Source organism: Electrophorus electricus, chromosome 2 (assembly GCF_041902795.1).
Source record: "Electrophorus electricus isolate QZ-2024a chromosome 2, ASM4190279v1, whole genome shotgun sequence".
NCBI lineage: Eukaryota > Metazoa > Chordata > Actinopteri > Gymnotiformes > Gymnotidae > Electrophorus > Electrophorus electricus.
In genome coordinates, this window is record NC_137498.1 from 42,139,235 (window position 1) to 42,156,050 (window position 16,816).

General features: G+C 40.7%; 1 protein-coding gene across 4 annotated transcripts in view; it reads left to right on the forward strand.

Moving 5' to 3' along the window:
- Positions 1-15,391, forward strand: part of cdk12 (cyclin dependent kinase 12) — a 28,900-nt gene extending 13,509 nt beyond the window's left edge. For 2 of the 4 annotated variants that reach the window (XM_035528885.2, XM_035528886.2), the window contains 9 exons: positions 865-1,054; positions 1,186-1,242; positions 1,797-1,898; positions 2,179-2,256; positions 2,719-2,835; positions 3,155-3,286; positions 4,344-4,555; positions 5,220-5,675; positions 14,415-15,391. In XM_035528885.2, coding sequence (XP_035384778.1) covers positions 865-1,054; positions 1,186-1,242; positions 1,797-1,898; positions 2,179-2,256; positions 2,719-2,835; positions 3,155-3,286; positions 4,344-4,555; positions 5,220-5,675; positions 14,415-14,776 — 1,706 coding nt within the window. In that variant the 3' untranslated portion in view covers positions 14,777-15,391. Of the gene's footprint in view, positions 1-864; positions 1,055-1,185; positions 1,243-1,796; positions 1,899-2,178; positions 2,257-2,718; positions 2,836-3,154; positions 3,287-4,343; positions 4,556-5,219; positions 7,389-14,414 lie in introns of those variants that run through there. The other 2 variants (XM_081704506.1, XM_081704514.1) reach the window with 2 other exon arrangements.
- The last annotated feature ends 1,425 nt before the right edge of the window (positions 15,392-16,816 follow it).

Genomic DNA, 16,816 nt, shown 5'->3' on the forward strand with positions numbered 1-16,816 from the left:
AATGTTTTTGGGCCCTGATGTTGGCAAGCATTATTTATTTTGAAGAGATGGTATCTCTAAAAGGCTCAGGATAGGTGTCTCAGTATTCCAGTAACTTTTTCTATGATCCCAATCTGTGACCACTTTTTAAATCTCTCACCTTTGACTTAAATAACCACCAATAACTCAGTTTGAAGATATCAGCCCAATATATGTTGCCTGTTCACGTAATGGGGAGTAGACCAGGTAACATGAGTTTTACTTAACTGGATTCCAAATCAATAAATGTGTTAAACTGATGCTGTCTTTTGTCCTAGCTGTATTGTCATCAGAATATACCTTAATCAATATATATATATTCATGGATGAGTTAATATATGCACTGGAACAATCCAGGGAAAATGTAATCAATGATTTGTGCCACAGAACAGTGTCTGTAGAAACCACACCTCAAGAAATCTGGGCAATTGGTATTGTGCTTTTGCCAAAAGTTCAAATGATGTAAGTGTCTAGAATAGGGGCCACTCTGGACTCACCTGTTCCAGCTGGGCTGAAATGTGGTGTCAGAGCGGCCAGTGGTTCAGATGACTGTCATGCTCACTAAATTACTCGTGATGTGACCGGTTGAGCTCTGGGGTGTGGCCATAGTTGACCTGGGGGAGACGTCTGCACACCAAGCTGTCTTAGGAATCATGCATGATTTGAAGCATCCAGTTTCATGCCATTTGTGCCCTTTATTCACTCCAGTGTATTTTATTATTGTTGTTTATTAATAATAGGCTAATATTAAGAAATTTTCATTTGCCGTTCTAAAGCCCTATCAGAATGTGTGAAGTGGGTCATGTATTTTGGTTCACCTTTGTGTGTGTGCATGTACACACGCAGGTGCATTTTATCTGGTGTTTGAGTACATGGACCATGACCTGATGGGTCTGCTGGAGTCGGGGCTGGTGTCCTTCTCCCAGGAGCATGTGCGAAGCTTTATGCGCCAACTCATGGAAGGCCTGGACTATTGCCACAAGAAGAACTTTCTGCACAGAGATATCAAATGCTCCAACATCCTGCTGAATAACAGGTGCTCCCCTGGGAAGCTCCTCGGAGTATTTTAAACTACTCCCACTTTAACCTCATGAAGGGTTTAGTAACCAGCTGGAGGGCTTTGTCTTTACTCATGTCTGTGTGTGTCACTCTCTCGTGTTTGATCAGTGGTCAGATAAAGCTGGCGGACTTTGGCTTGGCACGCCTGTATAACTCAGAGGAAAGGTAAGCTGTCTTTCCCCCACTGGTTCTTTTCTCTCTGTATGTCACTGCTTCCCTTGGGACCTCATAGCAAAGGTGCTGAGTGACAAAGCACAGTACTTTTTGTGTACACACACGCACGCACACACACGGGCAAAAAATTGGCCAAACCCAAAATTAAATGTAAAGGTCCTAACAACAAATAATTGGTCAGAATATTAACAAGAACTAAAAATAATGCCACCATTCACTTTTCTGCGGGGGGGGGTGTGGAGCTGGATACCACTGGGATCCACTTGTACACATACTGTCCTTGTACACAAAGATAAAAGCATGAACATATTTAGATTCTAACTAACCTGTCTGGGTGTTCAAAATTTTCTAATTATTTTCTGTTGAGTCCATTTTGGTCCATTTTCTGTGCCCAAGGAGTATATATAAAACATGGGTGGTGTTTGTGTGTATATCTCTGAAGAAAAATTCAGATATAAATAAATGTAGCTCTCTATGTATATTGTCTTTTTTGCTGTCTGATGTAGTTTGTCTTTAAAATACTGATTCTGGTTGGTCTTTCCCAGTCGGCCATACACCAATAAGGTGATTACACTGTGGTACCGCCCACCAGAGCTGCTCCTGGGGGAGGAGAGATACACGCCAGCCATAGACGTCTGGAGCTGTGGGTATGTTGCATGTCAGCATGCCATCATAAGGACATCTAGGAAGTTGAAGTCATGCAGGAAGATTGCACATTTTACAGAATGGGTCAGACCTTTAAGAGCCATGATCTGATGTTTGAGATGTGCCACCTGTAGTCCTAAGAGCTGAAAAAATATATTATAAAGCAGTTGTATTCTTTGTAACAAGGAGAGAAGTGGCTATTAAATGTGTGCTCTCATACAAGCAGACATGCTGGCAAACCGTCTGCAGCTGCAGTGTTTTAGATGGTGCGTTATTTTGCAGGTGCATACTGGGGGAGCTCTTCACTAAGAAACCCATATTCCAGGCCAATCAGGAACTGCTGCAGCTGGAGCTCATCAGGTGGGCCCACGTGCTGATGTCCTCAGCACCCATCACAGCTTCCAGTTTTAACTGCATTGCCTGGTGGAGATTTTGCTTGAAGTTGGTTCTGTTTAGCTCCCTCCACCTCAGAACTGTTCCTTTTCTCCTTTGAGCCACTTTATTCATGTTTACATAATGTAATGTATACACTATAAAAGTGTGTGTGTGTATATAGTACAGCTAATGGATATCTTCAGCATGTCTAATATTTTTGCAGTAAATGTCCATTCATGTTAACTAAGGTCTTTTAATGATATCGAAGTGCTATCAAATGTCAGCTAATCTTATTGAATGTCAGTTAATATTATCAATATTGAGGTTCCATTCACTGTTCCACTTCCTGGTTTATGAGAGCTACTTCCAGACAAAGCTTTACACAGACCTGCATCAATGAGGAGGGCAGTCTGCACTGTTTACATCCACTGTCTCCATGTTCCTCAGTCGTCTGTGTGGCAGCCCGTGTCCTGCAGCGTGGCCCGACGTCATTAAACTCCCCTACTTCAACACTATGAAACCGAAGAAACAGTACCGACGCCGCTTAAGAGAAGAATTTTCCTTGTGAGTTCACCTTTTTTTTCTCTTAAAGTAATTTTGCATTGTGCCTTTTTATTGTATATTATACCTTTCAATGTAAAACTGGGTTTTAAATCGGCTAGTATGGGTGCTAATGAATTCAGTTAAGTTAGAATCACATAGAAAAGAACTGGAACAAACTTTTCAGCCCTGTTGTGTACAGTTGAATGCATAGAGGTATACTACCAAATATTTACATGTCACGAATGGTTTTATTGTTCTGTTGACCATAAGACATTCCATTATCATCTTTGTTGCGTGTGCCCCCTCCTTTTTACCCATGTTATTTTGGTCTCTCGTCCAGCTTGCCCTCAGCTGCTCTTGACCTGCTGGACCGGATGCTGACCCTTGACCCCTCACGGAGATGTACGGCAGAGCAGGCTCTCGCGAGCCACTTCTTATGTGATGTGGATCCCAGTAAGATGCCCCCCCCAGAGTAAGTGCACTTAATGTCAGATCATTCAGTGATAACATATTTACTCTTTAACAAATTAGTTCTTTTATGGAATTTAACCAAAGAAAGGATCTGAAAGTTCCCTAAAAGATTATTAGTATTGCATATTTAGACAGCTCTTCAGACGATATATTCACAGGGTTTAGAAGCTATATTACTATAGTTGTGCTTTTTGTGGTGTTAAATAACAGTCATTAAATAAGGATATTTGATAGTGTTTATGAGCACACAACAGGGCGCATTAATACCTGCTGCTGTGGTTCGGCCACTGCACACAACACACCAGACCAAGATTTGTGGATTTATCCATACACACCTCTACATACAAACACGTGGCCAGACTAATTTTGGCATTACTACAGAATTAATACTCCTGGTTAGGGGTTGAGACATTAATTTGGATTCCCTGTTCTCTTTTATTAATGTCTCTCTCTCTCTCTCTCTCATTCATTCATTCATTCATATATACATATAAAATATGTAATGTGTGTGTATAATTCATAATTCAATCTTTCAGCATAGATGTTTGTGAAATTGTACTTAAATAGTCAGACTTTAAAAAAAGAAGCTAAAATAGTTCTGAATAGTGAAATGGCACAAGGTTACAGTTGTGGTGACCTTTAGTATGGCTGCATGGAAATGAGGTATTCCAATTCAGTGCTGTTACACCAGTCTAAAACGTGCATGAGTTCACCCCGTGTGACAAAGGTTTAGCGCACAGTTACCATCTTAAGTCAGTGGGCGTTCATGTCTGTCTGTGGTCAAATGAGACTACGGGGCAGAAGCGGATCTGTGTCCTGCTTCCTCACCCATGATGATGCATAAATACGCATTGCCACTCCCAAGGCTTTTAAAGGCTCTAAACTACCCTCTACAAGGGCTTGACTAGCCTTCAGGTTTAGAGACTGTAAAGTGGTCAACCCATGTAAGTTGGTACAGTTGTTATTGTACTATCATATTTGCAAAGTCAGAACATTATAAAAATGAACAGAATGCGAATCAGTTCAATGTCTTCTACACTCCCTCTGTGTTCGATTAGTTTGCCTCACTGGCAGGACTGCCACGAGTTATGGAGCAAGAAGCGTCGGCGCCAGAGGCAGAGTGGGGTGTCTGAGGACGTGCCTGTTCCCAAAGTGCCCCAAAAGGACCCAGGAGGAGTCACCAGCAAAGAGAACAACCACCCTCCCCCGAGCCCACCCGGCCCCCCGCCTTCTGCTCGCGCCACTGCCATCCCAACCGGTGACCTTGCAGGTCTGCACAGTGTTTCTGGTCTGCTGTGTTCACAGCTCTGCATGTGACATTTGTTCATTAGATAAGGAGATTACCATGTGCATCACATTAAGCTAGCAACAGCTGCCCACTCACTCCCACATTGGAGCTTCCATTGTACCAACCTCTGTTTGGCTAGAATCATTAGCATGGCTAATGTGGAAGCTAGCTGGGCCTATAAGGCTAAAAGCAGAACATCTATGCTCCTGGTCTGCCCATTTATGTCTGAGTCTGTTCCTTCTAGCTTTTCTTTTGTACTATGGTATCATTAGAGTGATATTTTTTGGATTTTGTGTTTTAAGAGATTGTTTATTTTTTTTATTTCTAACCCTTTGATTTTACTTTGTCTTGACAGGCAGTATGTCTAACATGTCATGGCCTCTGATTTATCAGCCTCAGCCGAGACTTCAGGAATTTATGAAATATTCATATAGCTGATCACTGGCCTTCTTATTAATTTGTTATAGCCTTGTTTGCAACATTTCGTACTTAATATATGATTAGTCTTTAACATACCTTATTTAACAGAGCACGGCTATTGGTTTCTAATGCACTTTTTATGATTGAACCTGTTTTGTTTTTGTTTTTTTGTTTTTAAATCACAGCACGGTCATTGTTACGTAACCTGTGTGTGTGACCTGCACAGGTCTGGGAGCAGCGGCCGAGCAGTTGAATCAGACCGAGATGGCTGTGCTTCTGAACCTGCTGCAGGGTCAGACAGAGCGTCTGACGCTACCCCAGATGGCTGAGCACCTCCTCAGCACCTGCTCTGAGGCTTCCTCATCCTCATCCTCGTGCCTCCCTTCTGCTGCCCCCGCTGCCCCCGCCGCCCCTGCCGCCTCCACCCCCGAGCCGGAGTCCTGCCAGCAGGTGGAGCTGCTTGGCCACACCCTCTCCTCCCTCCTGCAGGCCTCCGGTAACCCGCAGTCCGCTGAGCCTCCCCCACAGGACGACCCAGCCGCCCTGCTTACGCTCCTACTGAGCCAGCTAATTAAAGCCCCGCCTCAGGGGTTGGGGCAAGCAGACGAAAGCAACGGTGTCCAATCAGATGAGGCAGTGACACGAGGCAACCCGACCTCTATTTCAGGAGGCGATTGCAAGGGCAAGTCTAAGTTTACTCTTTAGGGGGTGTGATAAAAGATAGTTGTGATAAAGGGGGCTGTGATTGCCCAAAGCTATAGGGAGCCATAGCTTGATGCTGGTTCCTCATTGGTCACTTGTAGTGTTAACCCTGCCTTTATCAAAATGATTGTATATTTTTGAGGATGAGGTATCTGCATTTTTTTTTTCCCCTACAGTCCAAAGCAAATCCAAGATTAGTGAAATGCAAAAAAAAGAATTTAATAGATGTTATGATTGTTTAAAATTCTAATTTTTGCAAAATGTTTTTTGGTTTTTACTGGAAACAACCTTTATCCTTCTTCATTCGGTCACTGGTAAACAGCTCTCTGTCTAGGCTCACTACTCTGGACACACACATAATGAGACATGAAAAATGTTTTTGCCCTAGTCATCTGAATCTATCCAGATTAAAGTACTGGACACTCGTCACTCAGTTGGTCTCTCTGGTCAGCACCACCACAATGCATGCACGCATGAGCATGATTTAAAAAGTCAAAACCGCACACAAATCAACAGGGGTCTAGCTGATTTCCAGTCACAGCTCATGCCAAGATGTTTTCTCTGCTCTGATATAAATGTCTTGAAGGGTTTGATGATTAGCTGACTGGTTGAGTGAGGTAGTAGAAGACGACAGTAGAACATCCGATCTGTGCAGTGGACAGCCACAGAGGAGGCAGTGAGTTTTCGAGGTTTATGGTTTTTGTGTTTATTCCCTTAACTCTGTAGACAGTGTCTGCAAATAAGATGGAACCAAACACAAATGTGAGAGCTGAAAGAAGTAGGCTGACTGGGTTATGGGTTTCTTTTTGTTGTGTATGTGAATATACACACACCATGCACAACCTCTGTTAGGACTGGTTTTACAGAACATGGCCAGGGACTAAAGAGCAGATGTTGTAGTGATTCTCCATCGGTTCATTCATTCACTCATTCATTTTTTCATCTCATTCCATGCTGTGGCTTATTGTTCAATTCAAGAGGTACAGATCATGGATAAAATTTGTCATGCTCAAAAATATTCCATGGTATTTTAGCGTGTCTAGTTTTTCTACTGAGAGACCAACCCTCAAACAGTGTTTCCCAGTGTCCTCAAACCCTCTAAAATAATACTGTCTCTTAGACTGCATCTTTATCTCTATCTCTCTCTCTCTCTCTCTCTCTCTCCTCCCTCCCTCCCTCCAATTTCTTCACTCTCTTGTGCTCTTTTGATACTAAACCCATTTTTTGAGTGGTATGGGAGGCACAATCGTATCAGGAACCTGGAGTCTGTAACATCAGTCTTTGCAAAACAAACATCTAATAAATTAAAACTAGACCAGCACCTGCATATCATTTTTTTCCCCTTTGTTTTTATTCATTTTTTTTAAAGCTCAGTCCCATGTTTTGATAAAAAGCTTCATTTTGGTTTTGCGTTCTTTGTTACTGCTGTTGTGTGAACAAAAACGGTCATCCACAGTGCTCTTCAACGCTGGAACAATGAAAGGCTTTTCTTTGTTTTTGATGCGTTCTCAAGTATTTTGCATTCAGTTTGAATGTGAATGAGACAAAGTACTAATTAAACCTTTTTTTTCTGGGTCTTTTGGGCATAAGAATTGTCATTATGGATTAAAAGTTTTTTTTTTTGTGAGCTTACGGTTTTCACAAATGAAAGTAAATTAAGGTAGAATAAAAATCAGCCTTTGGTTGCACACACCTTTTGCTGTCACTATGTTGAGTTTTTGTTTGCACTGCGAGGTTTGGTTCTTGCAGTATAATTCTCTTGTCTTTGTCTAAAAAGCTGATGGTAATTCCTTTTCCCTCCCCTTTCTTTTGACATTTTTCCCCACACATCATTTGGTTCTTTGATTACTATGAAGAGTGGTGGCTGCCTAAACACAAACACATTGCTGCCTTTTTGTCTAATATCACTGAAAACCTCTGTAAACATCCAAAATACACTTTTCATATGTCACTCTTTACTTTCATGCCCAGTGGCACCAAATGCAGAGGTGTAAAATGTCATCTTCCTTTTCAGCAAAACTGACAGCGTTGAGTGCAGAGCAAACATTTTCAGTACAATTCCACGATTCCATTATGGGATTGTATCTTCATTTCACAATCATTACCCTGCACATCACATGGTCACATTACACCATGTATTTATGTATGATGTATTTTCAAGATGGCTGAGAAAGTCAGCCTGTGTAACTGAACTACCACACACTTGTACCCTGTTACTGCTATCTCCAGAAGTTTAGGAATTGGAAAGAAAATTATTTTAAGATAATATTTAATGACTTTAAACCACTTGCAGGGAAAACTATATTCAGAGTATTATGCTTTAATAATTCAAACTCCATTGGAAGTTAGATGTAAAACTTTTATTTGAGGCTGGTTTCAACTATCATATCCCTGCCAAATCAACCTGCTCAGGGTAATCCCTAGTACAGACGTGTCCAAGTGGACTACAAGCAAATTAAGCAGATACTAGTTTCTATTGTTTATCACAAACATGTAACTCAAAATATGAATTGAATTTAGTTGACAGGCTATTAATTTGTGACACGGGCAGTGTTAAAATAGTGGATCTGTTAAAATAGTGGAAATGTTCCTTTCAGGCACATAGACTTTAATTTTCGTGCATTTGAATTCCATATTTAGATTTAGATCTGTGGCTGTGTGTTCAAAAATTGTATTTATATTTCTAAACTTGATTTATATTTGAAGTGTGTAAAATAACTTTTGGTGCCATCTATGATAGGATGAGGTTCAAAAGGTTTATTTACTGAAAATAAGCTGTTAATTATGTCAATGATATTAGCAAAGTCCAACAAATATCTAACACATTTTTAACATACTTAACATTACTATAATATTAAACTAATTAAATTATCTACTTTCAGCACATTTCACTTGGAAAGATTTAAGGTAAGTTGTTTAAGCATTGTGCAAGTAAAGACAGTAAACAAGCCACAGCACAAATCTAGTTAAACCCAGCTGTACTTTTAACTTCCATCCTGTCTGTGATTCCAAAACACTTTGAAGAAAACAGAAGGCGTGGCAGTCACAACTGTCAGTCAAATGGAGTCACCATGGAGCACTTTAAGTAACTACCAAATATGGATCTGTTTTTTTTATAGGAGGAAGTCCAGTTCTAGAAAGATTGTGTGTGTATAGCTGCTGCTGTTAGGCAGATATCATTATCAATAGTGGTGCAGGTAGGAAGGTCTGTCATCACATCTCTCTGACTGCTCTGTACACTAGGTAATGTTTGATAAATGGACCTCAAAAGTGTGGTCTCCTAGAAATTTATTTTTGCTTGTATGCTCTGCATCATTTATTTTCACATTTATTTTTTTAATAAATCCAATTTGCAAGGGCGCAGTTAAAACATACCAACAGCAGTATTTCTTTTTTCTTGCATGGAACTACATATTTCTGCAAGTTCTTAGAATCTGGAAGACAGAGAATGTGGGGTTTTTTGTTGGGGTGTTTTTTGTTGTTTTTTTTTGGGGGGGGGGGGTTGTTTTTTTTGCATTTCAGGCATGGCTATTTTGATTGTCTTGATTTCTCTTTGAAGTTTTTTACAAGCTACAGCATATAGACATTCCACTTAATTCTACCACAGATGTCGTCTAGAATAATTTTGTATTCATATTGCTATGAACAGCAGGAGTTTGAGACATTGACTTTATCACTTGGTGTTCTAGTGCAGATGATTAACAGAGGGCAGGAAGCCATCTGTCATGATATTCATGACTACATTATATAGTTTATGCTTAACACTTGTGTAATCATATATGTATTTGTTATAGAGTTTTGATCCAGCTGTGGTCGTAGCTTTGTGTGTTATTTTCCTGCAGTAAGCTATTTGGAGATGAAGGAAGCAGCCAGTCTACAAATATATAGAGGCATAGATGTGATGGTTTGAATGAATGCTTCAGAAGTTCTGGATTGTTTTGTTTTACAAGCTCGTGTATATACCTCTCTCAATTGAAGGAAAATACAACTGGTAGATTTCCCTCACCCTGGCTCTACCTGTACTATCTTTAGCTTCTCTAATTGAGCTTGTTACAGTGGTGCTAGGGGACGAATCAGCTAAGTTATTGTCCATCAAATATCTAGATTCCTGCACGTTTCCCAGAATGGAATGCCGTCATGTGGTATGCATTCTCCTGTGGATGTTTTCTGATTTAGAATGAATAAATCAAATACTTTCTGGGTTTTCTGGGTGTTTGTAGTGCATTGGATAAGGATTGGGAAATGAAGCTAAGTTGTGTCCAATGTACTGTACATACATACACCCTCATGGCTGAGGAAAAACAACTTGAATTAAGGTCACAGGTCTCACCCTAGTCAAGCCATTTTGTGAGGCCAGTTGGCAATGGTTTGCATAGTCTCTGGGTGGGATTTGCCAAGGAACACAGGGTCCATTTAGTCTGCAAATGCATTTAGAATTAAATTGCAGAAACTCACACATAGAGGAGTAGATTCTGCTCGGAATGGCGGGAATTTGACCATGCCACCACCTACCTCCATTTCCCCTCTTGAATGTCATTATTTAAAAGCTGGGAGGACAGCTCAACTCAATGGGAGTTGCACTTTGGACCTACAAGCAAAATTCCATGCACTTCGTAGCTTGCCTCTGGACAGCCACTCTTGGATTTCCTTTGTTCGTTTGAACTGGGAGAGCCAGTATGTGGGTTACTCCTCTAGATACTCCACTTGCTTGCCAGTTAGCAAAGGTCTTTAGATGAGACACAGCAAGTATGGGATGTCAACTGAGGTGGTCCAAACAGACATGGGAATTTCACGTTAAGCATAACCTTGTGAAATCGAGAGAGGAGGGTTCTGCGCTTCTGGTGATGACCCTAACTTGCGGAGGATTTGGGAACAATGTTTTGAAAGTCAACCCCAATCTTCTAGAACAGAATAAGGTGATTCCTGTCATGGATGTGAGCAGTCACTCGTGTTGCTTGCCTGAAAACAAGAAATAAATGGTTTAGGGTTGGGGAAACCCCCAAAACAAAAAGGTCTCACATGGCTCGTTATGCTCATACCAAATCATAGTGATTGGACTGTGCAGTTCTGCATAGGTATAGCAGGTGAATAAGGTCTCTAAGATTGACTTCTAACCCCATTCTTCATATCAGTGAAGTTTTGGTCTCTTTTATTGGACTCTAGATTTGACCAGAGGCTAGTGGCAGATTCCTTTATCATCAGAGTCTAAGGAAAAATGGCTTTCTTCATCCGGTTTGGTCTTGGTTTGGTGCTCTGTCCTGGGTGTTGTCCTCTCTCCCCTTCTTACACCCGATTCATTCCCCCAGGGGGTCGAGGTTTGCGGTTGAGAGTACGCTGTGTGCAATTGGCTGCAGCTTCTCACTGACATGTGACTGGATGTAAAAGCTCTGTATGTTAATTGTAAAGTGACCTTCAGTTCCTTGAAAGGAGCTATTTAAATATAACTTAATTGATTCATTCATTATATCAATTCAAAACCTTTCCATATGGACTGTGTGGATCACCCACTTTTTTGTGACCAAATGATTGATATATTTCTCATAGGCTGTTGTCTATTACGTTGCATTATCATATACAGAAACAGTTGGCTGAAGTATATGCAGCATGTGAGAGCTATTCTAATGTCCCTATAATGTACAGGGCTTACAGCTGCTTTAGCAAAGTGTGTGACTGGACAGGTAAAGAAGGCAGTTTATGTAGGGGCGCTTTGCTCCAGGCTCTCTGTTTAATGTATTTGACAGGAGGCTGTCCAAGATTTCCAAGATGGTAGAGGGGAGGACCACCCACTACTGTAAATCAGCCACATACCCTCAGTAAAAGATGTTTGAAAGACAGACAGTATCTTTTGAGTCCTTGATCCCCTGCAATCTCAGCACCACATTAAAGGCTAGTTACACTTCCTTCCAAACAGGCTTCTGAAGGCTTCAGAAGTCAAAGTCACAATGGATGGGGAGTGGCAGCAGGGAAAGGTCATGCTTTAAACAGAAACGTTCCAATATGCAACCTACTTCTAAAACAGCTGAGTGGTATTGAGCTGTATATGTGGCTGTGAAATGGTAAGGGCTTTGTTTTTATTGCTGTGATATGTGATCTCTTGCATGTACACTTATATGGTCCTTATGCAGTGACTACAGAGATGTCACCTGGCTCAGTTTTTTTGCTGAACGCATACCGTCATATTATTTGAACAGAAAAATGCTTGTTTTCATTTATTACAACTTATTAATTTCTCCTGCGCTTGTTAGATGAATAGTCTGCACACGACTAAGAGAAGTAGTTGTCAGTGTTTTCTGTTTAACAGTTGGAGCCGCTTACTGGCTGAACATCTCCTAGGTCTGCTGCGAACGAGTGTTGTTTTGTAAACCGCGCTGCCCAGCATAGTCTTTTGTATATCTGCATGATTTTTTTTTAACGTGCCCTGTATTTGACTGGAATGCAGATATTATTTTAGCTAAACAATATCAAATAAGTTAACTACTTGAGTTGCGAGTGTCTGTGTAAATTGCACCCAAGCAATGAGGTTATTGGAGTAGAAAATTATGTTGAAAATTGTCACTGTCTTGTATCATCATATCCCAGTATGCAAGGCTTATGTTTCAGAACTGCAGCGGTTTTGAAAGAGTGCTATTATGATTTTTTTGCCATTGTATTTAGGTATTCATATGTTGTTGATGCGCGCACATCCCTCAGTCACCAAAGTGGCCATCGGCTCCAGTATTTGTGGTCGTGGTGTGATGCGTGGTGTGATGTTAACTCTACTGCACCATGCTGTTGGGGCTTAGTTTTGTGCTCTCCCCATGCCAGACTCGTCTTCAGCTTCCTGGTCCTCCGCATCATACTCACCTGCTAATAACACTGGTTAATGAAGATTCTGACCTATTCAACAAAAAAAAACTAAACTAAAACAAAACTTTTTTGTGCTTTTTTTTTTGCATGCTGAATCCAAATATGTTTGCAGAATTTCTCTATCACCCGTATTTCTTTTTTGTTCAAGTATACTCATGTATAGTATGGAAAGGTGGTGTAGAGGAAAGTGGATCCCCTTTATGTTGACAGAATACTGCTGATCAGTTATACACCTGTACATTTTAGAAGCAAGTTTGTATATATTTTAAGTGTAATAGCAGTAATATATAGTTATTGCTAAATTTACTTGTTCTGTCACATAAAAACTGTGCCTTATTGAAAAATTTTAATAATGTTTAAATTTGGCATAAAAATACTATATGGTCCACCTAATTCAGTTTGTGGACTACAAAAGATTAATGTTGCTCAGTGTAATTATGGACTTACTGGGACTGTTATTACATGGACATAATGAGGTTCTGAGCCTTATTATCCTGCTGTGTTCTTATTTGCCATCTATGTGGTTTGACCCCTAATAACACTTCCCCATTCCAACATGTGTTCTGTTTTTTGCGAGTTTGTTTGACCTGTTTTCTGTTTTTGGACTGTGGATTGTCACAGTTATTAAAGATTGTCCTGCTCAGTTGTCCGGCAACCTTGAGTACTTTGTAGTAAAATCGTTCTCAAGCACACACATCATAGAAATCCTCACAATCAAACATTCCATCGGTCTTGCACATTCATCGCACACCAACCTTGCTAGTGACTCTTTTCATGCTTCCTGTTAACCCTATGTATTTGTAGTTTTCCAAAACATATTTCACTTCTCCTGGTAACACTCCAGTAACTACTTTGTCTTCACTCTCTAATGTGCAGGTTCTGCTGATGTAGATGCAGACACATGCGGGGTTTTTTTTTTTAAGTGTACTTTTCTAATCTGATTTCATACCCACATCTCTTGTAAAGAAAGAGTAGGTTTTCTTCTCTCATCATTCCTTCTTAGGGGACATTGTTTCTTTTTTTTTATCCCTCTGTTTGCCCGGGGCTGTTCTATTTTCCAAATATATTCTTCAGAAACCCTGCAACCTCTTGCTGAATCATGTTTATTCAGTTCTGGCAGTTTGGGTGCTTTAGAAGAGGACCTATACTGGTCATGTTTGGCTTTTGTAAGTTGCATACAGACTGTAAATCCTCCTGGCTGTCTGTGAAGTTCTTTATACATTATGCCCAGGCTCCTTATGTTCTTTACAAGGAACAATTTGTAAATACTAGTTTAATTTCCTGACTGGTCAGTTAATTGGTACCCGCATTCACTGGATGGGCAGGCTTTCATTCCCATCCCTGTTGGTACAGAGTGATACAAGCCAATCATGGGCCATGATTTGGTTATTGGTGTAGAACAGAGCAGCCAATCATGGGCCACAGTTGGTACAGAACTGAGCAGCCAATTGTAGACCACAGTAGGGTTATCAGAAAAAAAGCTGGGATATTAAAACCTCATTGTGGCTTGTTCAGATGTCCTCCTTGTCCTGTGCTGTGTGAGCAGCAGTTTGGAAAGATGTGGAAGCTAAATACCATGCATACATTTGGCCTCACAATTTGATAGCTTTGCGGGATAGGAAAGACCTAGATAACTAACATTGCTGAGAAAATTAATATTGTATGAGTGAGGAGGATTTAAGGTGGTAAACTAAATATAGCTTTGACACTAGCACCATATGGTGGTGACAAGATGAAATTGTGTTGCAACATGTTCTCAGCATTAAAGCTGTGTGTAAACACATAAAGACCTTAACATGTGTCTGGATTAAAAGTTATTTGTTTGTGAGATTTTACACTGATTTCTGACACTTCGTTCTCTGTTTCTCTTTAGACATGATGTTAGCAAGCAAAAAGGTGATTGGCCCAAACTCCGCATTGACCCTAAACCTTCCGGCTGCAGCTACATCGTCGCATTCTGATGACATCAGCCCAGACATGGCAGCTGCCCTCCTCCAGCTGATCTCCCAGCATGCTTCAGAGGGCCAGGCAACTTCCTCAGACTCACAGGCTCGCCAGCCCTTCGCTCAGAGCACAAGCCAGCCGGCGGCCTCCTCTCCCCTGCCTCAGGCCCCGGGGCAGCTGGAGCCCGACACTAACACGAGCACGGACGCTCAGTATCCTCGGGACCAGGACCTCCGCTTCACCACGGAGTCCTGCAGGGAAGGCGGACAAGACCACCGTTCAGACTCATGAAATGCTCCGCTCATGGACTCCACCCCTTTCTGCCGACCAGAGTGTTTTTGCTGACAGTGGCCTGATTTGCTCTCCAGTGGGCTTTACATTAACTACCAGTTATGTTTTCAATTTATTTTTATTTCTAAATGCAGAGGACAAAATAGAGGAGCAGTTGGGTCTTTAGACTGTTGCGCAATACATTTAGTTTCTCAGATGATTCATTAACATTGTCGTTTACAGTGTCTTCTGTCTCCTATGTCCTCTCATTCACTTTCTTTAAGCCACATTTATTCAAGAAGAAATCACATTTATTCATTTCTGCATATACACACATTTGTCTGAAATCTTTCAAATCTGCACACAGTCAATCCTACCTGTCAAATGTCCTTCAGTCATTCCCTAAAAAACAATGTGATCCATAATCTTTAAAGAGTTGCGGAATACCATCATCAGTGTCCTACCAAGTGCAGTCTGAAGTGCTGTATTGTGCTGCTGTTCTATTGCAAATCTAAGGAAAATAGGAAGGCCAAAATAATGAAGAGATGAAGGTCACTTTGCATTTATTGTCCATATGATGCAATGTTTTGTAAATATTTTTTTTTCTTCAGTTTATTAAAAGGAAGCTAAGTCGAACTTGTTTACTGTATATTTAAAAAATCACATACAAGCCACAGAATGGTTTTTCAGAGATTTATCAGTATATATCAGAATTCAGTCAATATGGTATTTGTTAAAGCTGGTGTAAGTGATTTATATTAAGAACACTTCAGCTAAACTGACTTTACATCCTCATAGCTATCACTAAATTGTAGCTCTGAGGGGGGGAAAATGTCTTTCCACTGTTCTGGGCTCTGTAAACAACAACAACAACAACAAATTAACACGTTCCAGCTATATTAACCAATCAGAAAACTTCTCTACAAAGAAGCTGTCCTTACTTGCTGACAGTTATTTTGCATGTGGATGCAGCACATAGAAGGAAAGGCTGAGTGCCAAGTGTGCTTGTGTTTGGATGGAGGGGGTGGGATTGATCTTAAGTCCCAAGGCTAAGAACTAAGGAAAGATGATTCAACACACAAACCCTTTTTTTCTGTTTCTTTCAGAGTAATGGCAAGCCATGAATGCTTAGAGATCTTGCTAGCTTTCCTAATACCCAAAAGGTAAAAAAACAAAACAAAAACAAAACAAATTCTTGCAGAAGGAAAAAGTGCAACTGTTTTTTTACTGTATGTGGATTAGTGTTATTCTAGATGGAGTGTGGAAATTCTTACTTTAGCATATGTGTCGGTGGTAGTTTTCAGACCCAGATTAAGTCTAAGAGTAGCTGGAAAATCACAATGGGGATTCACCACTGACATTGCAATTTAGAGACTAGGCCTAGTACTAGGCTCAAACTAGGTTTAATCCATGTTGTCTGTTTGCATCCTGCCCACTTGTGTTTAAGTGTTTATGAAAGACCACCCACCTCCCAAACAGTCTGCAGCATACAGGGGTGTGTGAGAGAGGCACTACACATGGAGCTACCTATGTCAGTGAAGTACCCATCAGAGCTGGACTGTTTACACAGCAAACTGATGGCTCTGACCAGATGTGTAACTGTCTAAGAATACTTGGCTGTCTTGGCTAACCTCCCACATATTCACCCCACGTATTTGCAATTTAACTAACAGGTAGTGACAACGTATATTTGTTGTAAGTAAGGCAGTGCAAGGTTATATTCTGACAAAGTTGTGTTGAATTATATCTAAGGTTTGGCTCATGGCAAAACAGTTGCCAGAAAGGTTAATCCTGCGAGATGGCTCTACATTGTATGACAGCTTTGAGGGTTTTTAAAAAAATTTTATTTAACACCATTCCTTTGCGCCTCTGGGGGAAAAAAGTACCAAATAAAAACCCTTTAATTCAGCAATACTAAACACAATCTGAATCCAGCAACCTGTGACACTAGATATGCAGTTTTACCATTTTAATATGACTAATTCCATTATTCGGGGTAATATGGGTCACCCTTCATAAGAAGTACCTCCTCTGCACTTTAAAGCTGGGCTGAATTTGCTT